This window comes from Sarcophilus harrisii, chromosome 3 (assembly GCF_902635505.1).
Source record: "Sarcophilus harrisii chromosome 3, mSarHar1.11, whole genome shotgun sequence".
In the NCBI taxonomy this organism is placed as follows: domain Eukaryota; kingdom Metazoa; phylum Chordata; class Mammalia; order Dasyuromorphia; family Dasyuridae; genus Sarcophilus; species Sarcophilus harrisii.
The window spans coordinates 40,916,147-40,940,581 of record NC_045428.1 but is presented as its reverse complement, the minus strand read 5'-3'; the positions used below and the strand labels follow the sequence as shown (position 1 = coordinate 40,940,581).

The window sequence follows — 24,435 nt, the reverse complement described above, 5'->3', positions numbered from 1 at the left end:
AACAACAGTAGAGGGAGAGATGTGTTTGAAATGTGGTGCAATGGTGAGAAGAACATCAGGGAGAGAACTTAATGAGGGATCAGAGATCAGTCTTGGGGATGGGTGGGTTCATGGTGTGAAGATGGCAAAGAATAATTGCAGGGAAGAGGCCCAGCTCCTATCAGTGTCCTGGGATACAGCTCTAGCTAGCCCACCTTAGTTACAGCCCCATTTTTACCTCCTTGCCCGCAACCAACGTTGTCCTTGGTAATTCAAGCTCCACAAAGTTACCAAAACAGTTTCCTCAGGCATAGATCTGACCATGTCACTTCCTTCAGTAGCTCTGCATTATTTTTGGCATAAAATAGAAGCTCTGCTAAAATGGCTTTTAAGGTTTTCTATTCCAATCTCTATCTGTCCAGCCGGATTTCATGTTCCTCTCATCTTCCTCTCCATGATAGCCACAGTGGACTTTGAGCTTCTCTCCCAATATTCATTTTATTACTGAGTATTTCCTATGTGCCAGATTCTAAGTAGGTGCCACCGGAGAAGGGGAGACCCAAAGCTGAGAAAGTCAGGGTTTTTGGCTTCTAGGATAATATCAAGCGGATGGGGATGAATTGGCTCGTACCCGAGTACCAATGATAAGGAAGATGTGAATATGACAGCTGATTCATCTCCACCACTCCAGGGTTTTCAAAATATTTTCTATACATTATCTCATTTAACAAGCTGTAAAGCAGTTACTGGAAGTATTATCATCCCCATTTTAAAGATGAGAGAAATGAGGTTCAAGGAGATTGTGACCAGCCTAGAACTACCCAGCTAAAAAGCCCATCACTGGCTCTTTTACAACACATGAAGAGTGGACATGAAGAGTGGGGGGTGGACTGGACCAGACTAGGGTTTCAGAAACTTAGCTGAGGCTCATTAGCGGAGGGCAATGCCAGGAAAACTTTTTATCCAGGGCAAACATTTATTTAGCCCCAGCTACTGGCATTGGGCCCTGGAGGAGATAGATACAAAAATCAGTCTGTCACAGAGAACAGTTCCTGCTGTCACAGCTACCCAGATAAAGGCTGGACTTCAGTTTGGCGCTTGACCTTGAGGAGTGTCAGAGAGGGCTGCCCTCCCTGATGGGTCGGGCAGACCCTACCCAGGGCACTTGCTAACCCTCCCACCACTAGGCCTCTTCCAACAGCAAAATAAGGCCCATAAATAGCAACATTTCCCCCTATCTGACTAAGATATATGTCAAATGTGTCAATTTGGGAAGAGTGCCTTTTCCTTCTATTTTAGAAAAAAAGTTTAATATCAAGATTCCTTGTTTGCTTCTAAATCTCTCTTCCCCATCCTCATTGGGAATTCATTTATGATTTCTTTGATTTTTCTTTCTGAGATTGGGTTACTTACATTCTCTGTTATCTATGTTAGTAATTTGGACATTTTACATAGTTTAAATTTTCAGGGGGCTAATATATAATTGAGGATAACAATCCATTTGAAAAATTTCTTCTCTCTCCAAAGTGAAATTTCCTTTCTCATTTTTAACTTAATAATTTAGTTTTCCTCTCATCAAAATAAAATGAGCTAATATTGATTTAGCTAGTTTAAAAAAAATACTTGGTTCAGTAGCTCTTTTAAAAATTTTATCTTTTTCATAATTAAAAAGGTAATTATTTTTATAAGCATATATATATATATATATATATCTCACTGCTCTTTCCAAATGAGAAAAAAAAAAAGGGATACAATTCTCATTGCACACATATAGTACAGAAAAAAAATTATTTTTTACATTGACCTTGTCCAAAAATGTAATTCTCTTTCTTCATTTTAAGTTCATCACCTCTCTGGCAGATAGTGAGGGTCACATTTTGTTTTTAGTCCTCTGGTTCATCATTTCATTGATCAGAGTACTAAAGTCTTTCAAAATTCTTTTTCTCTGTAACATTTTGTCATTATACTTTGCTTTTCCAGTTCTGCTGGTTTCATTCTGCATTATTTCATAAAGATCTCATTTTCTTCCCAAACTGCTCATTTCATCATTTCTTATGGCATAATAATATTCCATATATTCATTATTACTATTCTCCAGTAGGATACCTACTTAGTTTCCATTTTTACTATTATGGAAGTAAATCCTATAAATATTTTTATATTTTGATCCTCTCTTCCTCTTTCAATGTTCTTTTTGGGGATTTAAGTCTAGGTTTAAAGACTTTGAGAGCATAGTTACATATTGCTTTCCAGAATGATTAGGCCAATTCACAGTTGCACCAACAACAAACTAGAGTTTTCTTATTGCTTCTCCAACATTTGCCACTTTCCTCTTTTGCCATCTTTGCCAGTCTAAAGAATATGTGGTATAATTCCAAAGTTGTTTTAATTTTCATTTCTCTATTAGTGATTTTTAGAGAATTTTTAAAATAAGGTTGTCAACAGTTTAGATTTCTTTAAAAAAAAAAAAGTATCCTGTTCATATCCTTTGGTCATTTCTTGATCTATTTATTGTTCAGTTGTTTTTGATTGTAATCAACTCTTGGTGACCCTATTTTATTTTCTTGGCAAAGATATTATACTGATTTGTCATTTCCTTCTCCAATTTATTGACTGGGGAATGTATTATAAATTGGAATAATTTTCATAAATATCTTGGATATGAGACATTTATCAATTTGCCACAAAGATTTCCCCCAGTCACTTGTTTTTCTTCTAATTTTAATTATGTTAGATTTGTTTGTGAAAACCCCTTTTCACTTTAAATAATCTAAATTGTGGATTTTATATCTTATGTAATTTTCTCTGTCTATTGTTCAGTCATTAACTCAGTCCTGGTTCACAGAACTAAAAGGTGATGTTCCTTTTGCTCCTTTAATTTATGATGTCACTTTTTTTTTTTCTGAGACAATTAGGATTAAGTGACTTGCCCAGGGTCATTCAGCTAGGAAGTGTTAAGAAGCTGAGGCAAATTGGACTCAAGTCCTCTTGACTTTAGGACTAGTATTCTATCCACTGCACCAACTAGTTGCCCCATCCCATGTCACTTATAAAAATTTGTAAATACTATTTTTATTTTTCCAAATACATGTAAAGATAGTTTTCAACATCTACCCTTACAAAACTTTGTGTTCCAATTTTTTCTCAAAATTCCTTCGTCCCACTCTCTCCTCTACACAGCAAATAATCTAATATAGGCAATTTTTCTAAATATATTTCCACATTTTCAAGTTGAGCAAGAAAAATCAGATCAAAGGGGGAAAAAACATGAGAAAGAAAAAAAAACAAACAACAATACTTTTAAAAAACAGCAGATGGCTGTTTCCATACCAAGTCTAGTGGAATTGCCTTGAATCATCTCATTGTTGAAAAGAGCCAAGTCCATCACAGTTAATCACATAAATCTTGTTGCTGTGTATAATGTTCTCGGGTTCTACTCACTTCTCTTAGCATCAGTTATGTCACCTTTTATGTTTAAGATATTTATGCCTACGTTATTTGGAGCTTATTTTATGTAGTATTTCTGCCAAAGTGCTGTAAAATTGTTTTCCCTTGAAATAATGACTTCTTTACCTAGTAAATGGGGCCTTTGAATTTATCAAATGGTATGTTACTATATTTGTTATATTGTGAATCTAAAATATTCCTTTCATTCATTATCTTAAAAACCAGTTCCATATCGGGGGTTTTTAATGATCTGTTTTGTTAGTATAATTTGAGATCAAATCCTAATAGACCTTTCCTTCCCATTTATATTTTCATTATTAGTCCTGAGATTTCTGACCTTTTTCCTTCCATGTGAACTTTCTATTACTGCATATTAGTAAGTTGATTGGTAAAGCATTGAATAAGCAATTTAATTTAGGTAGGATTGTCATTTTTACTTTATTGGCTTGATCTGCCCCTGAGTAATTCATGTTTCTTCAATTACTTAGGTGCATTGTTATTTCTATTTAGAGGGTTTTATAGTTGCATTTATGTAGTCCCTAGGTATATCTTTGTACATATACTCTCTGATAATTTATAGCTTCTACAATTATTTTCAATGGGATTTCTCATTTTCTTTCTAGTTCTACTAGATTTTGTTAGTAACAGGAATGTTGATCACTTATGTGGATTTATTTTCTATCTTTCAATTGTGCTAAATTTCTTATATCAGATTTTCCAAATAACAATCTTCAAAAAACAATAATTTTGCATCCTCTTTATCTTTTTTTATTCACTAAATTCCTTTCTTGTCTTACTGCTACAGTTATTTCTTAACACTATGTTAAGAATAATAATAATGGGCATCCTTTTGTTCTTGGAATTAAGATATTATATACTATATTAAGAAAAAGTCTTTTTATTACTATGCTTTCCAGGATTTTTAATAGAAATGCGTGTTGGGTTTTGTCAAAAGCCTTTTGATTGCCTATTAATATAATCATGGTTTTTATGACATATAATTACAAGATGTTTTATACAAATTGTCCCAAAAGACTTAGCTCAGTTTTAAGTTTCAACTGCTATATTTAGATTCTTCCTTATGTTGAACCAACCCTGCATTCCTGGTATAAACTCAACTTACTATGTAAATTTTTTTTTTTCTAATATGTTATTGTAGCCTATTCTCTAATGGTTTATTTTGCATTTTTTGTCCTTGTACATTAGTAATATTGGTACGTAATGCTTTTTTTTTTTTTGCTTTGTCTCTCATTTATGTATCAAGACTACTTGTAACATCAAAAGAGGTTAGAAAGGTGCCCTCTTTCTATACTATTGCACACAACTTATCATATTGGAATTGTTCTTTGAATGTTTCATAGAATTCAACTATAAATTCATATAATCCTGGAGAATTTTTTTCTTTAGGAGTTAATTTATGGATTGTTCAATTTTTTTTCCTTTTTTTTTTTGAATATTGGATTGTTTTAATAATCTAGTTCAGCTTTTAAAAATCTGGGCATTTAATATTTTGCAAGTATTCATTTAATTTGTCCAAGTTATCAATTTTGTTAGTGTATAATTAGACTTTTTAAAGTTTATTTCTTCTTTAGGTATTGTAAGTTTTCCTTTTCCTTTTTTATCTGAACTGTTTTTTCTTTTCTCTTAAAAAATCCTATTAGCAAACTTTTATCTATTTTGTTCATCTCTTTTTTAGTTTTCAGAATTTCTACTTTTTGATTAGTTGGGGACTTTTAAATTGATGGTCAAGTTTTGTTGGTTGTTTGCTCTATTCCTTGATTTTTGTTGTTAATAAAGACGTCTAGTGATCTAGAAGTTCCCTTAAGTTCTTCTTTAGCTGCATTTCATAAATTTTGGTATGCTGTGCCAAAGTGCTTATCAAGTGTCAGCAACAAAAACGCCTTCCTAAGTCCATTCATCCTTCTCAGGGCATCGAGGTGGCACAGTGGATGGAGTACTGGGATTACCATCAGGAAGACTCTTCTTCATGAGTTCAAATACTAATATGCTAGGTGACTCTGGGAAAGTAACCCTATTTCCCATTCTTCATCTGTAAAATGAGCTAAAGAAGAAAACAGCAAGACATGTCCATTGGTTATCTTTGTCCAAAAAAACAAAACAAAACAAAAATGGGGTCAGGAATAGAAGGAAATGGCAAGCCACATCTTGGTTATCTTTGTCAAGAAAACCCCAAAATGGGCTCAGGAAGAGTCAGACAGGACTGAAAAGACCAGAAAGCATGTCTTAGGCACTGTGTAAGGGAGGTGATGAAGTGGAGTCAGGAGGCTGAAGGGATAGATTGGATAAGGGCTTTATCCCATTAATGAGCTGCCTGGGGCTGATGAGGTTATCCCAATAAAGCCTAGGGTGAGGGAGCACTCAATCAGAGAAGGGTCAAGATTAATGCAGCTAGATGAGAAATGATCAGACTTATTACTGTCATTTTCTTCGACCAAATTTTCTATTTTCCCTAAAATTTGTTCTTTTGAATTGTGTTATTTAGTCTCCTACTATGAAATTCTTCAAGGACTCAGTAATTGAACATAATTTGTATTGAATTATAATTAGTAAACAGTCAATTCTTATTCGTGCTATCATTCATGTTTTTATAAAGTCACGGTGAACAAAGAATTAGCAAATACTGATACCGAATCATGGTTTCTAGAGAAAATACCAGGTTAAATTCCTGTAAGCCTCTGATCACAAAATTTTCATCAACTGATTAATACATAACTTTGTTTTATGTGTATTTCTCTCTAAATATACTTTTTTAAAATATTCTTTTATAATTTTCTTATTTATAACTAAATACAAAACAAGAAAAAATTTAAAAAAGGAAAATAAATAAAACAAAACAAACCACTGTCATGTGCCTAGCAGAACGTCAGGGAGGATTCAAAATATGTAACAATAAATTTCCATTTCAAAAAAGCATAAATAATAGAAGAGGTTACACTCCATGACTGTTCGTCTTTACTTTCTTATAGTTTATTCTTTTGTTCTCTGCTGTGCACTTTTTATTTTATTGTCTTCCCCCACTTTTCATCTCCCCCCAAACCAAGCAGGCTACAATTAAGCCTAGAGAGATAAATGGATAGATATGGATACATATACACACACACACACACACACATATATATAATTATATACACACATATAAACACGTGCATTTACACATATATAGACGTGCATCTAAAACATTATTAATATGGTTGACATGTATCTTCAATTTTAACTTTGAAATCAATGATCTCAATGATTATTAGCCCTACTAATAAATTCTAATTCCTAATAAATTCCACTCCTCATGCTTGTTTCAGTGTGTCTATCTCTAATTCTTTTACTTTAGTTCTAATTCTTACCTAGCTTTGCTACTACTTAATCTCCCCCATCTATCTTCTCTTCCCATGCTTTTCCTCCTTTTAATATATATTTTTACAAATAATTGATTGCATGTGAATTTCCTCTTCCTTTCTCCAGAAGTACTCATTTTACTGATTCATTAACATTGAACCAACAGCATGGTAACTTAGGCCTGAATAAAGCTTAAGCTTATCCAACACACATTTTCCCTATAAAGCACATCAAAGCTTTCTTAAATTTAGGAATACTAGACAGCGCTTCAGCACTATGCTTGGGGCCATTTTAAATAGTAAAATCATAACAAAAAGCACAAAAATAAGGAAAAAAATGTCACTAAATAGACCACTAAAAGGATTACTTATTATTTCCAGTAATAAGAGCGGAAAGAATGCAGAATGTTACCTTATTTCACCTCATCTGGAAGTGTGCATGTTGGATGAGTCATTTTTTTTGGCCACTATGCCCATGTCCATGAATGGCTGAGAACACTTCCTGATCATTGATTTTGGGGTTAAATAACATTTAAGGCAAACACAGATTTGCAAGTACAAACTCTGTAAATAATCAGGATTGTAATACGTTTGGTGTTTCTATTTCTATACATTTTTGAGAGGTCTTTCTGCTCTAATAAGGGTCAATTTTTGTAGAAGTTCCATACTCAGTAACTGACAATATGTAAGTGTCATTATATTTCCAATTCAAAATTCCACTCATTCATCCAGCATCTCTCATTTTTATAAACTTCTATTCAGAACCGTAACTTCTTTTTTACCTTTTTCCCCCTGAGGCAATTGGGGGTAAGTGACTTGCCCAAGGTCATGCAGGTAGGAAGAGTTAAGTGTCTGGGACTAAATTTGAACCCGGCCCCCCTGACTTCGGGGCTGGTGCTCTATCCGCGTTATTTATCTTTTAGTTTTATTTGTCTAGATCTGAAAGTGGTACATTAAGGCCCCTCATCATTATAGTTTTACTAGTTATTCTTCCCTCCAAGTACCCAAAGTTTTCTTCCAACCAGGACTTGCCGAGTCGCCGTACTCTGGCTTTTACAAATCGGGGTGTATTTCAAGCCTTTTGGAGTTTTCCTGGTTTTCTCGGCACCTGATCACCGAGTGTGGGGCTGGGGAGCTGCACTCAATGCTGTGGGCCAGGCCTGCCGGGCGGCCCGAGCCGCCCTCTCCGGTGGGGGACTCGCCACAGGCCCCGGGCCCTGCATTTCTCTGTCCGGGCTGCCCGGGAGAAGGGCTTGGGTGGGCCTCTCTCTGCAGGGGCCCAGAGCCCGAGGCTCCGTGTCCGGAGCTCGCGGGGCTCGCGGCTGCCAGCCTTGGAGAGCCCAGCGGGGACATGCTGCGCTTCTGCCACCCGGGCAATCTTGGACCCCGGCCGCTGGCGTCGGCTGCTGCATGTTACTTCCTTCGCGCATTTGGAAAGTCGTTCCTCCTCCCTGCCCCTGGTTCCTGACAGAGAGAGGGTCAGAGAGTACGTTCTCCTCCGCTTCCCTTTTCTCTCTTTCTGACTCAGGTTTCTGGGACATGAAACGCATGGGGGGAGGGGGGGCTGGGAGGAGGGGGCGGACCGTCTCACAGCAACGCTTCTGAGCGTGGCGCCTCAGACCCGCTTAAAGAGCTGGTGAGAGAGGGCTAGCCTCGGGGCCACGGTCTGACTCATAACGCGCGGCAATTCGCAACCTGGAGGCACAGAAGTAACAAGGCCTGGAAGCAGCACCGGCTTCTTCCCTAACCTGTGGGGCGAGTCAGTTCTGTCCTTGTCAGCTTTGAGAAAAGCTTCACGAATGCGATTCTGCCCCCAAAGGGTAACAAACGTTAACATCTCAACAAAGTAGTAAAACATAGACTTAAATGAAAAAAACAGACCCCAACCCCCCGAAAGCCAGACGCCGTCACGGCAGCCTTTGCTGATGGCACCACAGGGAGGCTGCGCCCCCCTCCCCCCCGCAGCTCTCAGGCCCCAGCCCCTGCCCCAGCAGGTCAGCACTCACTTCGGGCAGGCCCCGGAGAGCCCGGGAAGGCCTGCGGGAGGAGCTGGGGCCCGGCCCGGGCGGGCTCCTCTCCCCTCCCGGGCGGTTCTCACGGCCCAGAGGTGCCCGCGAGCGAGGGAGGGTCCATCGAGCCCGAACCCCCGACGCCCGCAAAGTCTCAGTCACCCCCCAGTGTCCCGCCGGCGGCGCGGGGCCGGTTCCGCATCCACACGCCGCCCGGTAATCCCTCGGCGCCAGCGTCCCGAGCACCCGCGGCTGGGGCTGAGGCCTCTCCGCCTCCGGCCCCTCTCACGGCGCCGGGCTGCCCCGGGGGGAGCCCCTCTGGCCCGCCCCCCGGGGGCCGCTCACACCCGCCCGCGGGCCTGCCGGACGCCGAGCGCCCCGGAGCCTCCCTGAGCCGGCTCCCGAGGCCCCCCGGCAGAATCCCCCACGGGTCTGTGGCAGAACCTGGAACGGGCGCAGCCGGGCTCACGCTCACGTCCCTCTCGCACATGATAAATAGTCGGTCCTTCGCCCCTCCAGGTTCGGGCTCGGGCGGGTTTGGGACCAGATTGGGACGAGAATAAAAAGTGGGTGCGGGTCTCCGGGACCCGGCTGGGACCGGAGGCTAGAACTCCGCGTGTGGTCCCTGACGGGTCCCGCCTCAGGGAAGACCGGAGGGGGGGGGGGTGTGAAGCGTGCAACTGCTTTTTAAGGAAGAAGAAGCGCCGCAGCTGCGCTGGGCCCCCAGGCAGAGCAGGGAAAGGCGCGGGAGAGGGACCAGCCTCCCGGCCCGTTTCCGTGTCCCCGGGGCCAGGGGAGGCTGAGCCCGTGCGGAGACGATGCGGGCGCTGACTCGGGGCGAATTTAGCAGGGGGCAGACAGGAAATTCGCCCGGGGGGGCGGCCCCAACACCCCAAAGTGCTCCGTCCCCTCCCCCGCCGCGCATCTGTCCCTAACGCCGGAGAGGCCCGACGGCCGGACCAGAAGTAACTTGGGAGCCCCGCGGGCCCCGGCCCGCCCCCCCATCGCTCTGCCCCGTCCGCAGACTCTGGGCGTCCCGTCCCACAGGGCGGGAATAGCCAGGCGGGAGCAGCCCACAGGGGGGCCGGGGCCTGCCCAAGGGGCCCACGACGGGCGGCCCGCCAGGGCTGCGGGAGGGCGAGGACGCCGCGCTTGGGCTCCCTGGGGACCCCCAGACTGAAGTCCCCGGGGGAGACCGGGGTCCCCGACCAGGGGCGCTTCTAATTGAGTTTAAAAGGCAGGGGAAAGGGGGTGAGGAGAGGGAAGGACGGCCAGATGCTCCCAAGGGTACTTCTCGGAAAAAGGGGGCAGAGTGCTGACCTCCCCGCTCCCACAGGGCAGGACACGCTTCCCTCTCCCTGTCCTCCTTCCCTTCTTCCTTTCTGTCCCCCTTACTGCCCCTCTCCTTCCTCTTCTTTCTCCCTCCCCCTTTCTTACATCTCTGCTCCCCGCTCCCCTCCCCCCTTCCTCCTCCCTTTCCCCTTTCCTTCACCTCTCCCCTCCTCCCCATTCCCTCCCCCTCTTCGGCTTCCCCTCCCCCCACTTTCCCTCCCCCTTTCCTTCCTCTGCTCGGCGCTCCTCCCTCCCCTTCCCCCACCCCTCTTCTCTTCCCCTCCCTCCACCCCCCACCCCCAGCCCTGGGCTCTGCGGCAGGGACTGGGAGGAGAAACCCCGTAGGGGGAAGGGGGAGGGAGGCGGGAGGAGGGAACTTGGACAGGCTCGCCGCTCCAATTGCTGCAATATCCTTCCGCCATTGGCCAAAGAGTCCCCCCGCCCTTGGAAAACTCCCAGGTCTTCTCGCGCCCCGTAAACTGCTTAAAAGCATCGGTGTCCGACTTCGCTGTCACTTGATTCTGGGTTTTATCTCAGGAGGAGCCTCGGCGGCGGGATTCGCGGCCGCGGGCAAGTTAGTCGGTGAATATCCCTCCGCGAGAAACGCGTCCCGGCGGCGCGCATATAAAAGGCGGGTGGCGCGGCGCCGCTGTCTTTTCAGTCGCACTCTGAGCGTTGGTTCGGATCATGTCTGGTGGCTCCGCGGATTATAACAGGTACGCGCCTCTGGCGGCGGTGGGGCCCCGGGCCTTCTGGGTGGACTGGGCCGTGTCGCGGGAAGGCTCCGGGTTTCCGGGTGGCTTGAGGGGCGCTGCGCCGGCGCCGCTTCGAGAAGCTTCTACGGCGCAGCCGCGGGGCCCGGCCCGACTCGGCTGGGGCGGAGGCGGGGGGAGGGGGCGCTGCTCCTGGTCTGTCCCCGGGGCCCAGCCTCGGTAACGGCCGCGGGCCGCTCCCTTCCAGGCGGGGCGGCGCTGGAAAGGCCGCGGGCCTTGTGTGCGTATGCGTGTGCTTGGGTGGGTACTCTCGGGCGGGGAGGACGCGGCGGCGGTTCGGGCCTCCTTCCGACCCCCTCCCCCCAGGCCCGCGGCGGGTCGGCTCGAGGCCGTTGGCGGCCTTGCCGCCCGCCCCGCGGCTCCCTCCCTCCCCCGCCGCCGCCGGTGTCAATCACGGGGCTGGCGCAGTGCGAGGGGCGGAGCCCGGCCGGCGCGCACCGCTCTCGCGAGAGCCGCAGGGGGCGGGGGCCGCGGCCGGGAGCCTTGGGGACGCGGCCCGGGCCGTTGGGGCCGGGGCCACGTGCGGCCGGCCGGGGGGAGGGGACCTTACGGAGCCCGCCCTTGTGGCCCACAGAGACCATGGCGGCCCAGAGGGAATGGACCCCGATGGTGTCATCGAGAGCAACTGGAACGAAATCGTGGACAACTTCGATGATATGAACCTTAAGGAGTCTCTGCTGCGGGGCATCTACGCGTACGGGTTCGAGAAGCCCTCGGCCATCCAGCAGCGAGCCATCATCCCCTGCATCAAGGGTAGGCCGGGCCGGGACCCCGGGGGTGGGGGAGGGACGGGCCCGCCCGGCTGTGAAGTGATGGCCTTACCATCTTTCGGGACTGACCTGGAATGGAGAGAAGCTTGCTCGCTGATCACAGCCGGGGCCGCGGCCAGGGGAGGGGCTCCGGGCTCCGCACGCCCTCCCGGCCCTAAACTCGCGTCTCCTTTTTTAGGCTATGATGTGATCGCTCAGGCTCAGTCAGGGACTGGCAAGACAGCCACGTTTGCTATTTCCATCCTGCAGCAGTTGGAGATAGAGCTCAAGGAGACCCAAGCGCTGGTGCTGGCCCCCACCCGAGAGCTGGCGCAACAGGTACCGCGCGGGCCGGGCCCGGGGCGGGAGGGAAGCCCTGGCCTGTAACACTTGGACTTAACAAATGTGGTCACGCTTGTGGAAGCAATGTTAACCTGCTGGATGGAAGGGAGGCTGCAAGGGTGTAAGGTAGAATGAACTATTAGCTGGAAGGAGGCTCATAAGAGGGACCGGCTGCATGCATGAGAACCCCAAGATAACTGGGTGCTTTTGGACGCATTTGGCTGCATGCAGGGCTGCAGACTTGGAATGTTAGTGTTTGCCTTCAGAGTGCTGAATTGCTTGTTTTTTCCCCTTTAACTTAGATCCAGAAAGTAATTTTAGCTCTTGGAGACTATATGGGAGCAACATGTCACGCCTGCATCGGTGGCACCAATGTTCGAAATGAAATGCAGAAACTGCAGGCTGAGGCGCCACACATTGTTGTTGGGACTCCTGGCCGCGTGTTTGATATGCTAAACAGAAGATACCTTTGTGAGTTTTGTGATTCTGACTAGGCGGTATTATCTTGGATTTTAATATTTTAGTAGTTGGCCCAATATTTTTATTTTACAATAGAAATGGAAATGGCTTTGTAAGGAATGTTCTGTTAATTGTAGAGAGATTGTAACACATATTAAAATTGGAAGGGATAGGCTTAAATTTCTTGGCCAACAATTCAAATAGTGCTTTTTTCTTAACAGCTCCAAAATGGATCAAGATGTTTGTTTTGGATGAAGCAGATGAAATGTTGAGTCGTGGATTTAAGGATCAAATCTATGAGATTTTCCAGAAATTAAGTACAAATATTCAGGTATAATGTATACTATTGTTATCTTGGGAGGGAGAAAAATGGACATTTTTAGAAAAAGTGAAAAATACTATTCAAACTCCAACTCTGCTCTACTCCACGCTAGGTATAGTTATGTGGGTTTTATCTTGCTATAAGAATTGCAGGTAAAAGTTACAATATGGCTGTGAAGTGCCTATATTGTCGTTCCCCCTGCTCAAAACAAAATTGTTTCATACTATCCCTGTCTTAACTGGTCTGTAGTTAGACAGGGACGCTTGGTCTCAAACATCATCAATGTTATCTTTAAAAGGTACTCAATTGAACAGCTTCTTTTTTTAAATGAAGTGCCTTTTTTTCCCCCTTAAAGGTTGTGTTACTTTCTGCCACAATGCCAACTGATGTGTTAGAAGTGACCAAAAAGTTCATGAGAGATCCTATTCGAATTCTGGTGAAGAAGGAAGAATTGACCCTTGAGGGAATTAAACAATTCTACATTAATGTTGAAAGAGAGGTAACTTTTAATATTTCTGGTGGGAGGTTAATTTTGTTAAGGTTGTACCTTCTTGTTAAAAGCACTGTGCTAAAATTGCAGAAATTAGGGCAATGCCTTGGTTTTTGTAATAATGCTAGCACAGTATATACAAGAAGAAGAACAAATGCACTAGATTGAAAAAAGACTTGGGTGGACCTCTTTCTTAATGTCCAGTGTCCTGTGTCTTAAGATCTTAGTGCTATACACATGAACCACCTAAGTTGGTAAGCTTCCGACAACCTTTGTCAGATAGTTTGTAGTTTGTATTACTGAGTATATGTTATTGCTGCAACTGCTTAACTTAAAAGCAATCTCTTTTAGGAATGGAAGCTGGATACTCTTTGTGACTTGTATGAGACACTGACCATTACACAGGCTGTTATTTTTCTGAACACAAGACGAAAGGTAGATTGGCTGACTGAAAAGATGCATGCCAGGGATTTTACAGTTTCTGCTCTGGTAAGAGTCATTCATGTTTTACTTAATAGTGTCAATATCTAGTTTATTTTGACACTTCAATGGACTTAATGCACTTAAGGCAGGAACTAGTTACAATATAGCTGCAAAAAGTGCTATGTTGTCGTTCCCCCTGCTTAAATTAAAATGTTTTTTTACTATCCCTGTCTGTTAACATGTGCCATAGCAGCCAGGGACGCTTGATCTCAGACATTGTTAAATGGCTTAAAATCTTAACCGAAAGATTTGGCTAAGATTTTTAAGCCTCAAGCTTTTCAGTGATGATAATAAAATAATTCGGTAGTAAATGTTAACGGGGGAAAAGGTACTAAGATTTTAAAATTTTGTTTGCTTTGTAGCATGGTGACATGGACCAGAAGGAGCGAGATGTTATCATGAGGGAGTTCAGATCAGGGTCAAGCCGGGTTCTGATCACTACAGACTTGTTGGTAATTATACATAAAGTTTTACAAGGATGGGAATACTGTGGGAAACTTCCCAAAAGCTGCTTATTTGGGGAAGGTTTTTTAATTAGCCTTTTCTCAATTAAAAGCTATCTGGGAGAGAAAAGACCACACTCCACAGTGAACTACATTGTTGTAGTCCATTACTTACTTTGTGGCCAACAGTCCAAATGGGTGTGAAATATTACACTTGACTTGGGGTTGAACTAGCTTTAGAGACAATAGTTTAATTTGTGGAACTTTACTACTTTTTTCTAGGCTCGTGGGATTGATGTGCAGCAAGTATCTTTGGTTATAAACTATGATCTACCCACCAATCGTGAAAACTATATTCACAGGTTAGTAGATGACATACGATTGGATTATATGTATTACTATTCCATTTACTGGCATTCTGTAGCTTCCAAATAAAATCTTTCCTTCAGGCTAGATAGCCTTGAAAATTTGAGGGAATGTACTTTAGGAAAAAAATGACTTGACACAATGCTGCTATTTAAATGCAGTTTACTTGGGGGGGGAGAGCTCTTTTGGCAGTTAAAACAGTGGGAAAACTTACCTTGAGTCTGAAATATGGCCCAAATTTGAAGTTTCGTAAGAGGAAAGGAAAAGACTCGCTGTTAATTGATAGCAGAAAAAGGGTGTTGAGGTCTTGTGGCATTTTATTTGAGCCTTAGTTCTTTTTCAAGACTCATTTGTGTTTCTCATGTTGCCTCCTGTGTCTTGTGCTTTCTTGGTGATTTTTCTCTAGTGGGATTCTCTTGGTGTGTTCTGGTAGTAACCGAGTTTTGTGTCCCTGGCATATAGTTATAGTGGCTTGATCCCTAAATAAATTAAATTGTGCTTTGTTACTTGATGTAAAAAAAGACTTTTTAAAAAATACAGGAGTCGATAGCAGCAGTTGATGACGTGAGATGGCACTCAGAAACGGCGTGACGTAATTTAGGACGTGGATTCATAAGCGAAACAGCACACTGTTTGAATAAAGAGCGAGTCGGTATTTATATATTTGTTTTTCTTTTGTCATGATTATTTGATATTTTTAAGTTCCCAACGTCCTAGCCAAAGCCATTTTGTGTATTAGCCTTTGCTACGTTAGGTGGTTTGTTATTGTCTGGTTTTCTATGAAAGGAAGGCAGATGTTGGGTTTAAACCACGTTTGCAGTAACTTTTTGATGTGGTTTTGTGTGTGAAACTGAGCAAAAAGCAGTGATAAGTTTGGGTTTCCATACCAAAAAGTTGGAGAATAAGGAGTTAAGTTTTCCCACTGAAAGAATTGTAAGTCCTAGAAAAATAGTTAACCTTGAAGCTATTTACATTTACAGTCTACAGTTCCAGAGGTGCAGCGTCGAAATGGAGTAATATAACAATTCTTTTTATTTCATTCCTGGAGTTTGACATCTGTCCCAGGCTGACCTTCGATCTTTGCCCACTTTGGTATGGGCTTAATTCACTACCCCAAACAGAATACTGTCATCTGCTTAAAATCACAATGCTCAAGACCTGAGATCTCATTTTGCAGCCAGACAAAGCCTTGATCTGCTTACTTTTGGCACTAACTGCTAAGGAAGATTTTTTTCCCCCCTCATCTGGAAACTTTGATCTAGCAGCTAGTGCTCCAAATAGAAGCACTCTATTACCTTGGCAAATAAACAGCAGCTGGTTAACAAGTGGATCATCTCCTTGTGACCTAAGGAATATACTATAGTTATTACTGTCTTTCTTTTATGCAGAATTGGCAGAGGTGGTCGTTTTGGGAGGAAAGGTGTGGCTATAAACTTTGTTACTGAAGAAGACAAGAGGATTCTTCGTGACATTGAGACTTTCTACAATACTACAGTGGAGGAGATGCCAATGAATGTGGCTGATCTTATTTAATCCCTGGGATGAGATGGTTTTGAATGCAGTGCCCGCTGTTGCTGAATAGGCGATTCACAACGTGCATTGTGCTTCTTTCTTTGGGAATATTGAATCTTGTCTCAATGCTCATAACGGATCAGAAATACAGATTTTTGATAGTCGTGAGCTCTTGTGGGGAAAGAGCTACTGGCTTTCTCCTTTAGAGTTAGACTGTTGGGGTTGGGTGTAAAAGATATGGGGTCTGTAAAATCTTTCTTTATTAGAAATTTATTTCCTAGTTCTGTAGAAATGGTTGTATTAGATGTTCTCTATCATTTAATAATTTACTTGTGGACTAAAAGATATAAGTGCTGTATAAAATCAGCCAATTATGTTAAACTAGCATATCTGCCTTTATTGTGTTAGTCAGTAGACTGAATAGGAAAGGCTTTTCAAAATGGACTAATTTTTTTTTAAGGAAGCATTTGAATGCATTTTGTTTGGTATTGTATTTATTCAATAAAGTATTTAATTAGTGCTAAGTGTGAACTGGACCCTGTTGCTAAGCCCCAGCAAGCAAATCATAAACTAGATAGGGTTAAACCCAGTAAAATTGCCATATTGCACATGTCTTAATGAAGTTTGAATGTTCAATAAATTACTTGTATATTCACTTTGAATTCAAAATGATTGCTCTTGTTTAACTTATTGCCATTAGGTGGGGTGAGGAAGATAAGCATGGGTAGTGTGTGGTTAGTATGTGGTTTCCTTTTAAAAGGAAAATAAACTTATCCCTGGGCCCAGTAATAAACCAGGAGAGCAATCCATAAGGTGGTAAGTGGAAAGAAAGTAAAAAATTTACATCCAAACTTTTATTGCCATCAAAATGTAAAAAAATTTCAATTAACATTTTGAGTTAATTGCTGCATCACTGTAGCACAGAGACTGATCAACTGCAAGTGTTCATCAGCACCATCTGCCAGGCACTTGTCCATTTCCTGAAAAGGAAAAATAACTGGTTACTGTAGCCTTTTCAAAACCTGGGCCTAGCTAGCCATACCCAAATATGGTAATGAGGTTTGCTTACTGCAAGCTTCTCTGCAATGACTGACTTCTGCTTATCAGTGAGGTCCTCTTTTTCCACCACCACATCATGAAGTTGGTTAATAAGCTGAGTTGCTGCATGCCCCTCATCAATTAGATCCTAAGTAGAGACTTGGAGGTCAGCCACCCCAAAATTCTCAGTATTTATTATTTCATAATACATGAAAAAGTTACCTTAACAATGGCTTCCAGTTTTTCAAAGGAGCCACTTTGACAGGCTGAGAAAATGCCATTAATTGTTTCTGTAGGTACCACCTAGAAAGGGAAATGGAAACAAATACATCCCGGTAACAAGTTCCTAGGAAAGAAATGGCTTCAATACAAAAAACTCCTGGCATACTGTCATGAACATCACGTCTCTATCCTCCATGCCTTTTCTATGTAATGGGCATGTTTGCTATTTTGCATATGCTTTGGGGATCAGTCCTAAGAGACTGATTCTCAATTTCAAACATGTTTCCTGACATTGTTTCCAAGCCTGAAAAAAGTGGCATGGCAATGGTACAATTAATTATTTCAGATACTATCGCTGATGTGTACCTACATCCGTGCCTGCAACAAAACCTGAATTGTGAGCTGACTAGAGACTAAGGACTAGAATTTGATTTCTTGTATATATGACAAAGCTAGATGGACATCTGGCGATTTCCAGGAGGAATGTGTTTTTTGTCCTATATCCAGGAGTACTGACCCCATCCCCACCCCATCCCCACCCCATCCCCACCCCTGCTGAGAAAAGCCTAGCAAAGCTCTGAAACGGGATTCTAAATGGCTGTGGCTTAAGGTGAGACACAGCAATATCTCCCTTTTGCCTTGGTGTGGGTCAGGGCCCAGGGACAGAAATCTTCACTGGATTTATTTTCCCAGGGAAGGCCAAAGAACTCGAATCAAGTGGGAGCTCTGGGCTTGGAGTGAGGACAGGCAAAGACTGGATAAATGTTGGCTTTAAAATTAGTTTTTAATTAGTTACTGCTGAGGATGCATGTAGGTGTAGGGGAGATGGGTTTAATGAGATGGCTTTCTCATATTTGGGATTTATAGACTGAGGGATTCCTTTTTCAGCTTGATCCCTTAGGGTTAGAGTTCAGTTTGAAGAATAATTTCTTCCCCAGTTACACCTACAAAGGACAAAACTGCAGGAAAAGCCCCAAGAAAGACAGAGAACGTCCTACCCCAGCAATCTCTGTGATCACCTTCTCTGTGACTTCTTGCCCACCTGTCAGTCGAGTAGCACTTTGAAGAAATGTGATGGCTTTTCGTAGGTCTCCTTCTGACACTTTCACAAGGTAAGATATTCCCTAAACGAAAAACAAATGTTCTCATGAACAAGTCACCTCTATACAGGAAGAAAGACCACCTTAAAACTTGTTTAGGATCTGGAATTTTCCTATTTTCTTGGTACCTCATCATCCAAATACTTGCATGTTTTATACATGCTCCATAATTTTCAAAATTTAAAATATGACACCTATGACATTGCTAGGGCTCCTCCACGTTCAGCTAGCAGACTTGACTGTCTTAGATGGGCTACTAACAGAAAATCAGTCACCCTACCCACCTCATTACTGATTTTCACGTTTTCCTTCTCAGAAATGTCTAGTAATCTCTGATACTGAATTTTATCTGACAAAGGCTTGAAGCGGAATTTGGAGCATCGAGAGGTTAAGGGTTCAATTATCCTGCAAGAGAAGAGGGATAAAGTTGAAAAAGTCATTGTTGGCAGGGAATTTCTCAGTACTTGGGTTTATCTAGAACAATTTAAAAACATGTGGGCATCCTGAGGACCTTCAAAAGTTGTTCGTTTTGTTTGTTCCTTAACTTGGCTATCAAGGAAGGCTGTGGCCAAACTCTGGGCTAAAAGAAAGGGAGCATACATACCGACTAACATAATTGCAGATAAGGCAGAATCGAGTTGTTTTGGACTCTTTCTCCATTGTACGCCTTAAAGCTGCTTGAGCTGCAGAGGTCATAGAGTCAGCTTCATCCAGAATTACAATCTTAAAAGGAGGACATGGCTTCCCACTATATCAAAGAGACAGCAGTAACTTAGAGATGCTTTTCACAACATAGTAACCTCAAATTCTAAGCACTGTGCTGAAAGCATTACTTCCAAGGAAACAAAGTTGATTTCAGGAAGATAAACTGGCAAAATTCAGTAACATTAAAAAAAAATCTCTTCTGCTATGAAATAAAGATATTTCCTTATACCAAAAAATTAAAATCTAAATTCAAGGGCAAAAGACTGGGCTTTTTAAATTTAATTCATACCTCTTTTCTCAAATATAAGAGAACCAACCCAAATTCATAAGAAAAGTCATTCCTCAGTTGATAATGGTTAAAGGATGTGAATAGGCAGTTTTCAGACAAAACTGTCAGTAGTTACATGAAAAACTATTCTAAATCATTATTGATTAAAGAAATGTAAATTATAATGATGCTAAGGTACTACTTCACCAATTGTCAGATTGGCTAATAAGACAAAAAAGGAAAATGTTAACTATGGAAGGGATGTAGGAAAACCAGGACATTAGAAGAATTGGGAACTGATCCAACCATTCTAGAGAGCAATTTGCCCAAAAGGTTATAAAACCACATCCCATTTGTGTCAGTGATAACACTACTAGGTCTATATCCCAAAGAGACTGGGGGCAGGGGGTAGAGGAGAAGAGACAAAATTATATTTTATTATATATTTAGAGACTAAGAATTGGAAATTGGGGGAATGCTCATCAACTGGAGAATGGCTAAAGTTGTAGAGTATGATTGTGATGGAATGTTATTATGTAAATGACAAGCAGATTTTCAGAAAAAATTAGACTTGCATGAACTGACACAAAGTGAATTGAGCAGAGCCAAGAGAACATTGTACATAGTTAATAAAATGACTGGAATGACTTTAACTATTTTGGGCAACATAATGATCCAAGACTCAAGATGAAAATGCTATATATGCCGTCGAAGAACTCTCACCATAGTTGAGAGAAAATTCCTATATACATGTATGTTTTACCTGAACTACTATCCTCCCTCACCAATATAGATCTCTGAAAAAAAAAAATCATATGAAGGAAAAAAATACTAAATGACCACTTAAAAGTAAAATGTAAGTTTATAAACTGTCAAGAAAAATGGGATTCTAAATCAGAAAACACTGAAAAGGTATTTTAGGCATTATGATATGAGAAAGAGAAGGAAAAACTTGGCTACTTACTCTGAGCGAGACCCTGACACGGTTAGTTGAGCAAACGTCTTTACTTTCTCCCGAATGACCTGTATTCCACGTTCATCTGATGCATTTAATTCTAGAACTCTTTGTCGGAAAAGCTCAGGTCTATAATAAGAAAATTAGGGATCATGTGTCATTATTCCGCTCAATTTCTTTATATTTTCATGTTTTGTGGCAAAACTGTACCTGGAAAATGACATTTTATGAGGGAGGCAATCGGGAAGTGACTTGCCCAGCGTTGCACAGCTGTTGGTCTTCTGTGGGCATTCCTTAACTTCTCAGCATGCCCCTCCCCACAGCTCACTCAAACTTCTCCCTACTTCCATTACAAGAGCCCACTCACTTGAGCTCTTCCTCCTGCCCTATTACAGAAGCTCCCGTCTCTAAGGAACAGGTGTCTCCTCTTGCCCAAGCCGGTCCTCCTCTCTCTCAGACACCAGACTACTTTCCATGTTCTTGTTTCCTTCCTACCTATTTGACTGGTCCTTCTCACTTTCCTCTGCTGGATCAATGACCACATCCCGCCTCCTTGGGATGGGTACTCCCTTTCTGTTACGGCTCTTCTCCTTCTAAAAGGTACAAGGTACCCTCTCTTGACATCTCATCAGTTCACACCTCCAAGAATTAGCCCATGGTGGATGATCACCTAATCCACAAATCCAGGGCTACCCTCTGACTCAAACCCGTAGCTGTGCATCTTAGTGGCCTGAGAGGGCAGTGGGAGCCAATGGTCTGAGATGGGAGGTCCAAAAGCTAGTGAGATTGGGGTATCGTGAAGAGGCATGGCTTCCAGAAGTCAAGAAGCTGCCACGTGCACTGGTCAAACTACCCTGGCAGTCTGTGTCCACTCAGGGGCATCATGGTATATGAGACACAGAATAGCAAAAGGCTTTTGAGTCTGTTGTATGAGGATTGGCTGAAGAAACCGGGGTTATTTTGCCTGGAAAAGACACACAACCATCTTTATTTACTGAAACACTATCAGTAGAGAGCTTAGATTTGTTGTTTCACAGCATACTGTTTGACATTAGGATGGATGCTGAGAAGTCAAGAAAAAAACGTAACACAACTTCCTAATAATAGATTTTCAAAAGTGGATGGGCTAACAGGTAGAGAGTGGGTGGGTTCCTCACTAAGATTTCAAGCAAGTGTGGTGTCCTGGAAGTCAGGGACCCGGGGTGCCGGGGCTCGGGGGGCCTTCCGATTCTGAAATCTTGCGACTCTGATCCTGAACTGCCTGCCCCCCTCTAGCTGGGTGCCTCATTAGCATCTCAAGTGCCCGTCCGGAGCAGAACTCGTTATCTCTGCCTCCAACTTTCCCGACGGGTGTTGGGGACGCTGCCCTCGGTTACCCCAGACCGCACCTTCTCTGCTGCTGCTTTGGGGGCCAAGTGCCCAGCACCACACTTAGTACTCGGCTCTCTACCCGCCGTCCCACGGGCTCGCACCCAAGCCGGCGCTTCTGCTCCACTCCACGCGCCCGACACAGGCCACGACTCCCTTCTCTGCTCCCGCACAGCCCCGGGGCCCTGGGCCGGGGTTCCCGGGACTCATTCCCCGTCCCCCGTCCCCCGCGCCGCCAGGGCCGTCCCTGCCGGCCTGCGTCCCCAGTGTCCGCCCTAAGAAGCGTCCCCCGAGTCTCCCAGTCCCTGTGACCTCCCGAGAGCCGCATATGGGCCACAGAGCCCGCGCTCACCCGTAGAGCTCCCTGGCAGCCGCCAGAATGGTGGACGTCTTCCCCGTCCCAGGTGGTCCGTAGAACAGAAGGTTGGGGAGCTGGGGGAACACAAGCCGCTCCTTGAGGCCGGGCTCGGGGGTCCCTTAGCCGGGGGAGGGCAGGGGGGGCAGGGAAGGTGAGCACAGCGGCCTCATCCAAAGTCCGCACTAACGCAGCCCGAGCGCCCCCTCCCCGCCTCTCCCACCGCAGCGCGGCTTCTCCCGGGGCCGCGCCGCCCCCAGCGGGAGGGGGGTTGTCGGGGAAGGACTCGGACCCCCGCCCCACACACCCGGGGGTTCCCCAGCCCGGCCAGTTGGGGGCGGGTCCGGGGTCCCACTCACATCGGCTCCTTCCAAGGACTTCTTCAGCACGGCCACCACCTCCTCCTGAAAGGCCACCTCGTCCACGCATTTGGGCCGGCTGAAACACAAGGGGACGCCACGATGGCCCGGGAGCCCCTCCGGCCCCCTCGCCCACCCCCCCACCCCCCCGGGGCCGGACTCGGGGCGGGCGGGGGCGGGGCGGGGCGGGGCTTTGGGCCGCGCTTACTATTTCTCCACCCACGGCACGGGCTTGGCCCTGCGGCTCTCGGCGCTGCTGCCCGCGGCGGCGGCGGCGGGCCCGCGGTCCTTGGAGGCCGGCGGCTTGGTGCTGATGGAGGCCGGCCCCTTGAGGAAGGCCTGCATGGTCGGAGGCGGGAACCGGACTTCAGGGGGCCCCGGGACCACTCGGGGCCAGAGCGTCACGCACGGGACCCCGGACGCGGAGCTGGAGGCGCGAGGAGCCGAGTCACGCACACACGACGAGGGGGCGGTCGCTGTCCTCTGGCCGTGCCCGATCCCGTCCCCACAGGCTCCACTGGCCCCCCGGTGCCGCAGCTCTCGTTCCCGCCACCGAACAGCCTGCCGGGAGTCATGACGTGACTTCCGGCGGAGGAAGTGCGCCCAAGCCGAGAGGCCGTTCGTTTACCAGAGCTGCATCCGGCGTGGGGGCAGGGTCACCTCGGAGCGACTGCTCCCCGTGGGATCCCTTAGATCCGCAGGGCACTGGCCGTCTCTGGAGGGCAGGGACGCACCGCGGTTTTGCCTTTCTTATATACTCCGGCGCTTAACAAAGGCCGTGGCAGTGCCCGGCGCCAGCCTGAAGCCCTCCTCAAAGATGGCTTCGGGGAAGGCGCGCAGTACCGGCGCGCATGCGCTAGTTTCTCTCGCTGCCCCGCTCCGCATGCGCAAGATGCCCTGCGTGTCTCGCGGGCTCTGAGTCTGAGCCCGGCGCTGCTGGCTCAGCAACTCGCCTGCGGCAGGGAACCGACGGCTGGGACGCTCCCTGGGCACTTTTGTGTAAAACAGAAGGGTCTGCTTAGGGGGCATCACGTGCCTTGCTCCTCAGAGGCCCAAGCGGGCGACGTTCCCGGCCTAAACTTGCTTCGCCGCCCCGCCCCGCCCCGCCGCACCACCTCCTGATTGGCCTAGAGCGGACCCCTGAGGCCAATCGGAAGAAGGCACCCGAGCCTCTCCCCTCCCCCGCCCCCGCCCCTATCTACCGGGAGATTACTCCCGCTTGCGGGCCGTCTGGTCTGGTCCTTCGGAGTCCCTTTTTCGCCCTCCCTTTTCCTCCACATCTCTTACTCATTCCTCTCCCGGGCGGTCACTTCGGGACCCGCCTTTTCCCGGAGCCGAAGTTCTGGAAGATTAGAGGCAATGGAGCTCTTGATCAGCCGCAGACCTAAGCCTGTTACCAGTACTGGTAACAACCTCGCGCTGAGCTGATGGAATGAATTTACTGGCTGGGCAAGTTATTTAACCTGTGTCTGCCTCGGTTTCTTCATTTGTTAAATAGTAATTAGCTGTAAAAATAATATCCACTTTGCACAGTGGTTGTGATGATCAAATGGAATATTTGCAAAGTGATTTGCAAACCTTAAAAGGTTATTTTATTTTTAATACATTGCTTTATGAATCGTTATGGAAGAGAAAAATAAGAACAAAAGGAAAAACCATGGTAGAGGGGGAAAAACAGAACAAAGACGTGAACATAGCATGCGTTGATTTTCATTCAGTCTTCATAATTCTTTTTCTGGATGAAGACGACATTTTGTATCCAAAGTCTATTAGGATTGCCTTGGATCTCTGAGTCTTTGAAAATTAAGTCTTTCGTAGTCAATCATCGAACGTTCTTGCTGTTATCGTGTACAGTGTATTCCGGGTTCTGCTTGTTCTGTTCAACATCAGTTTGTGTGAATCTTCCCAGACTTTTAAAAGGCTATTTAAATCCTAGCTTCTATTACTATTATTACAAAAGGGATGAGCTATAGACTCACTCCTCTCAGAGTATAAGGCTTATTAGA

At 45.0% G+C, this 24,435-nt stretch overlaps 2 protein-coding genes and 5 non-coding genes across 9 annotated transcripts; 6 read left to right on the top strand and 1 right to left on the bottom strand.

The window, feature by feature from the left end:
* The first annotated feature begins 10,617 nt into the window (after positions 1 to 10,617).
* On the top strand, positions 10,618 to 16,728 carry EIF4A2 (eukaryotic translation initiation factor 4A2). Of its 3 annotated transcripts, none has more exons than XR_004232766.1 (11): positions 10,618 to 10,836; positions 11,468 to 11,646; positions 11,842 to 11,981; positions 12,287 to 12,455; positions 12,665 to 12,774; positions 13,121 to 13,264; positions 13,607 to 13,744; positions 14,101 to 14,190; positions 14,464 to 14,543; positions 15,088 to 15,195; positions 15,936 to 16,728. XR_004232766.1 is itself a non-coding variant. In XM_031957747.1 (10 exons), the coding sequence occupies exons 1-10, from the start codon at positions 10,808 to 10,810 to the stop codon at positions 16,078 to 16,080; spliced, it is 1,224 nt and encodes a 407-aa protein (XP_031813607.1). In that variant the 5' UTR covers positions 10,619 to 10,807; the 3' UTR covers positions 16,081 to 16,728. The 3 variants fall into 3 exon arrangements, 1 of the variants encoding a protein (XP_031813607.1); XR_004232765.1 differs by having other exon boundaries at positions 15,088 to 15,199; XM_031957747.1 differs by lacking the exon at positions 15,088 to 15,195 and having other exon boundaries at positions 10,619 to 10,836.
* On the top strand, positions 11,696 to 11,766 carry LOC111720077. Its single transcript, XR_002769939.2, has one exon. It is a non-coding gene; the product is annotated as a small nucleolar RNA SNORD2 (small nucleolar RNA).
* On the top strand, positions 12,912 to 13,042 carry LOC111720074. Its single transcript, XR_002769936.1, has one exon. It is a non-coding gene; the product is annotated as a small nucleolar RNA SNORA63 (small nucleolar RNA).
* Positions 13,311 to 13,492, top strand: LOC111720076. Its single transcript, XR_002769938.1, has one exon. It is a non-coding gene; the product is annotated as a small nucleolar RNA SNORA81 (small nucleolar RNA).
* Positions 13,822 to 13,955, top strand: LOC111720073. The gene has a single exon (XR_002769935.1). It is a non-coding gene; the product is annotated as a small nucleolar RNA SNORA63 (small nucleolar RNA).
* On the top strand, positions 14,237 to 14,371 carry LOC111720075. The gene has a single exon (XR_002769937.1). It is a non-coding gene; the product is annotated as a small nucleolar RNA SNORA4 (small nucleolar RNA).
* A 176-nt stretch (positions 16,729 to 16,904) lies between the features above and the next one.
* RFC4 (replication factor C subunit 4) lies at positions 16,905 to 23,424 on the bottom strand. The gene is made up of 10 exons (XM_031957749.1): positions 22,638 to 23,424; positions 22,430 to 22,508; positions 22,068 to 22,147; positions 20,357 to 20,476; positions 19,024 to 19,167; positions 18,704 to 18,824; positions 18,318 to 18,443; positions 17,320 to 17,400; positions 17,129 to 17,245; positions 16,905 to 17,039 (listed from the first exon to the last, which is right to left on the bottom strand). The coding sequence occupies exons 1-10, from the start codon at positions 22,772 to 22,774 to the stop codon at positions 16,941 to 16,943; spliced, it is 1,104 nt and encodes a 367-aa protein (XP_031813609.1). The 5' UTR covers positions 22,775 to 23,424; the 3' UTR covers positions 16,905 to 16,940.
* Between the last annotated feature and the right edge of the window lie 1,011 nt (positions 23,425 to 24,435).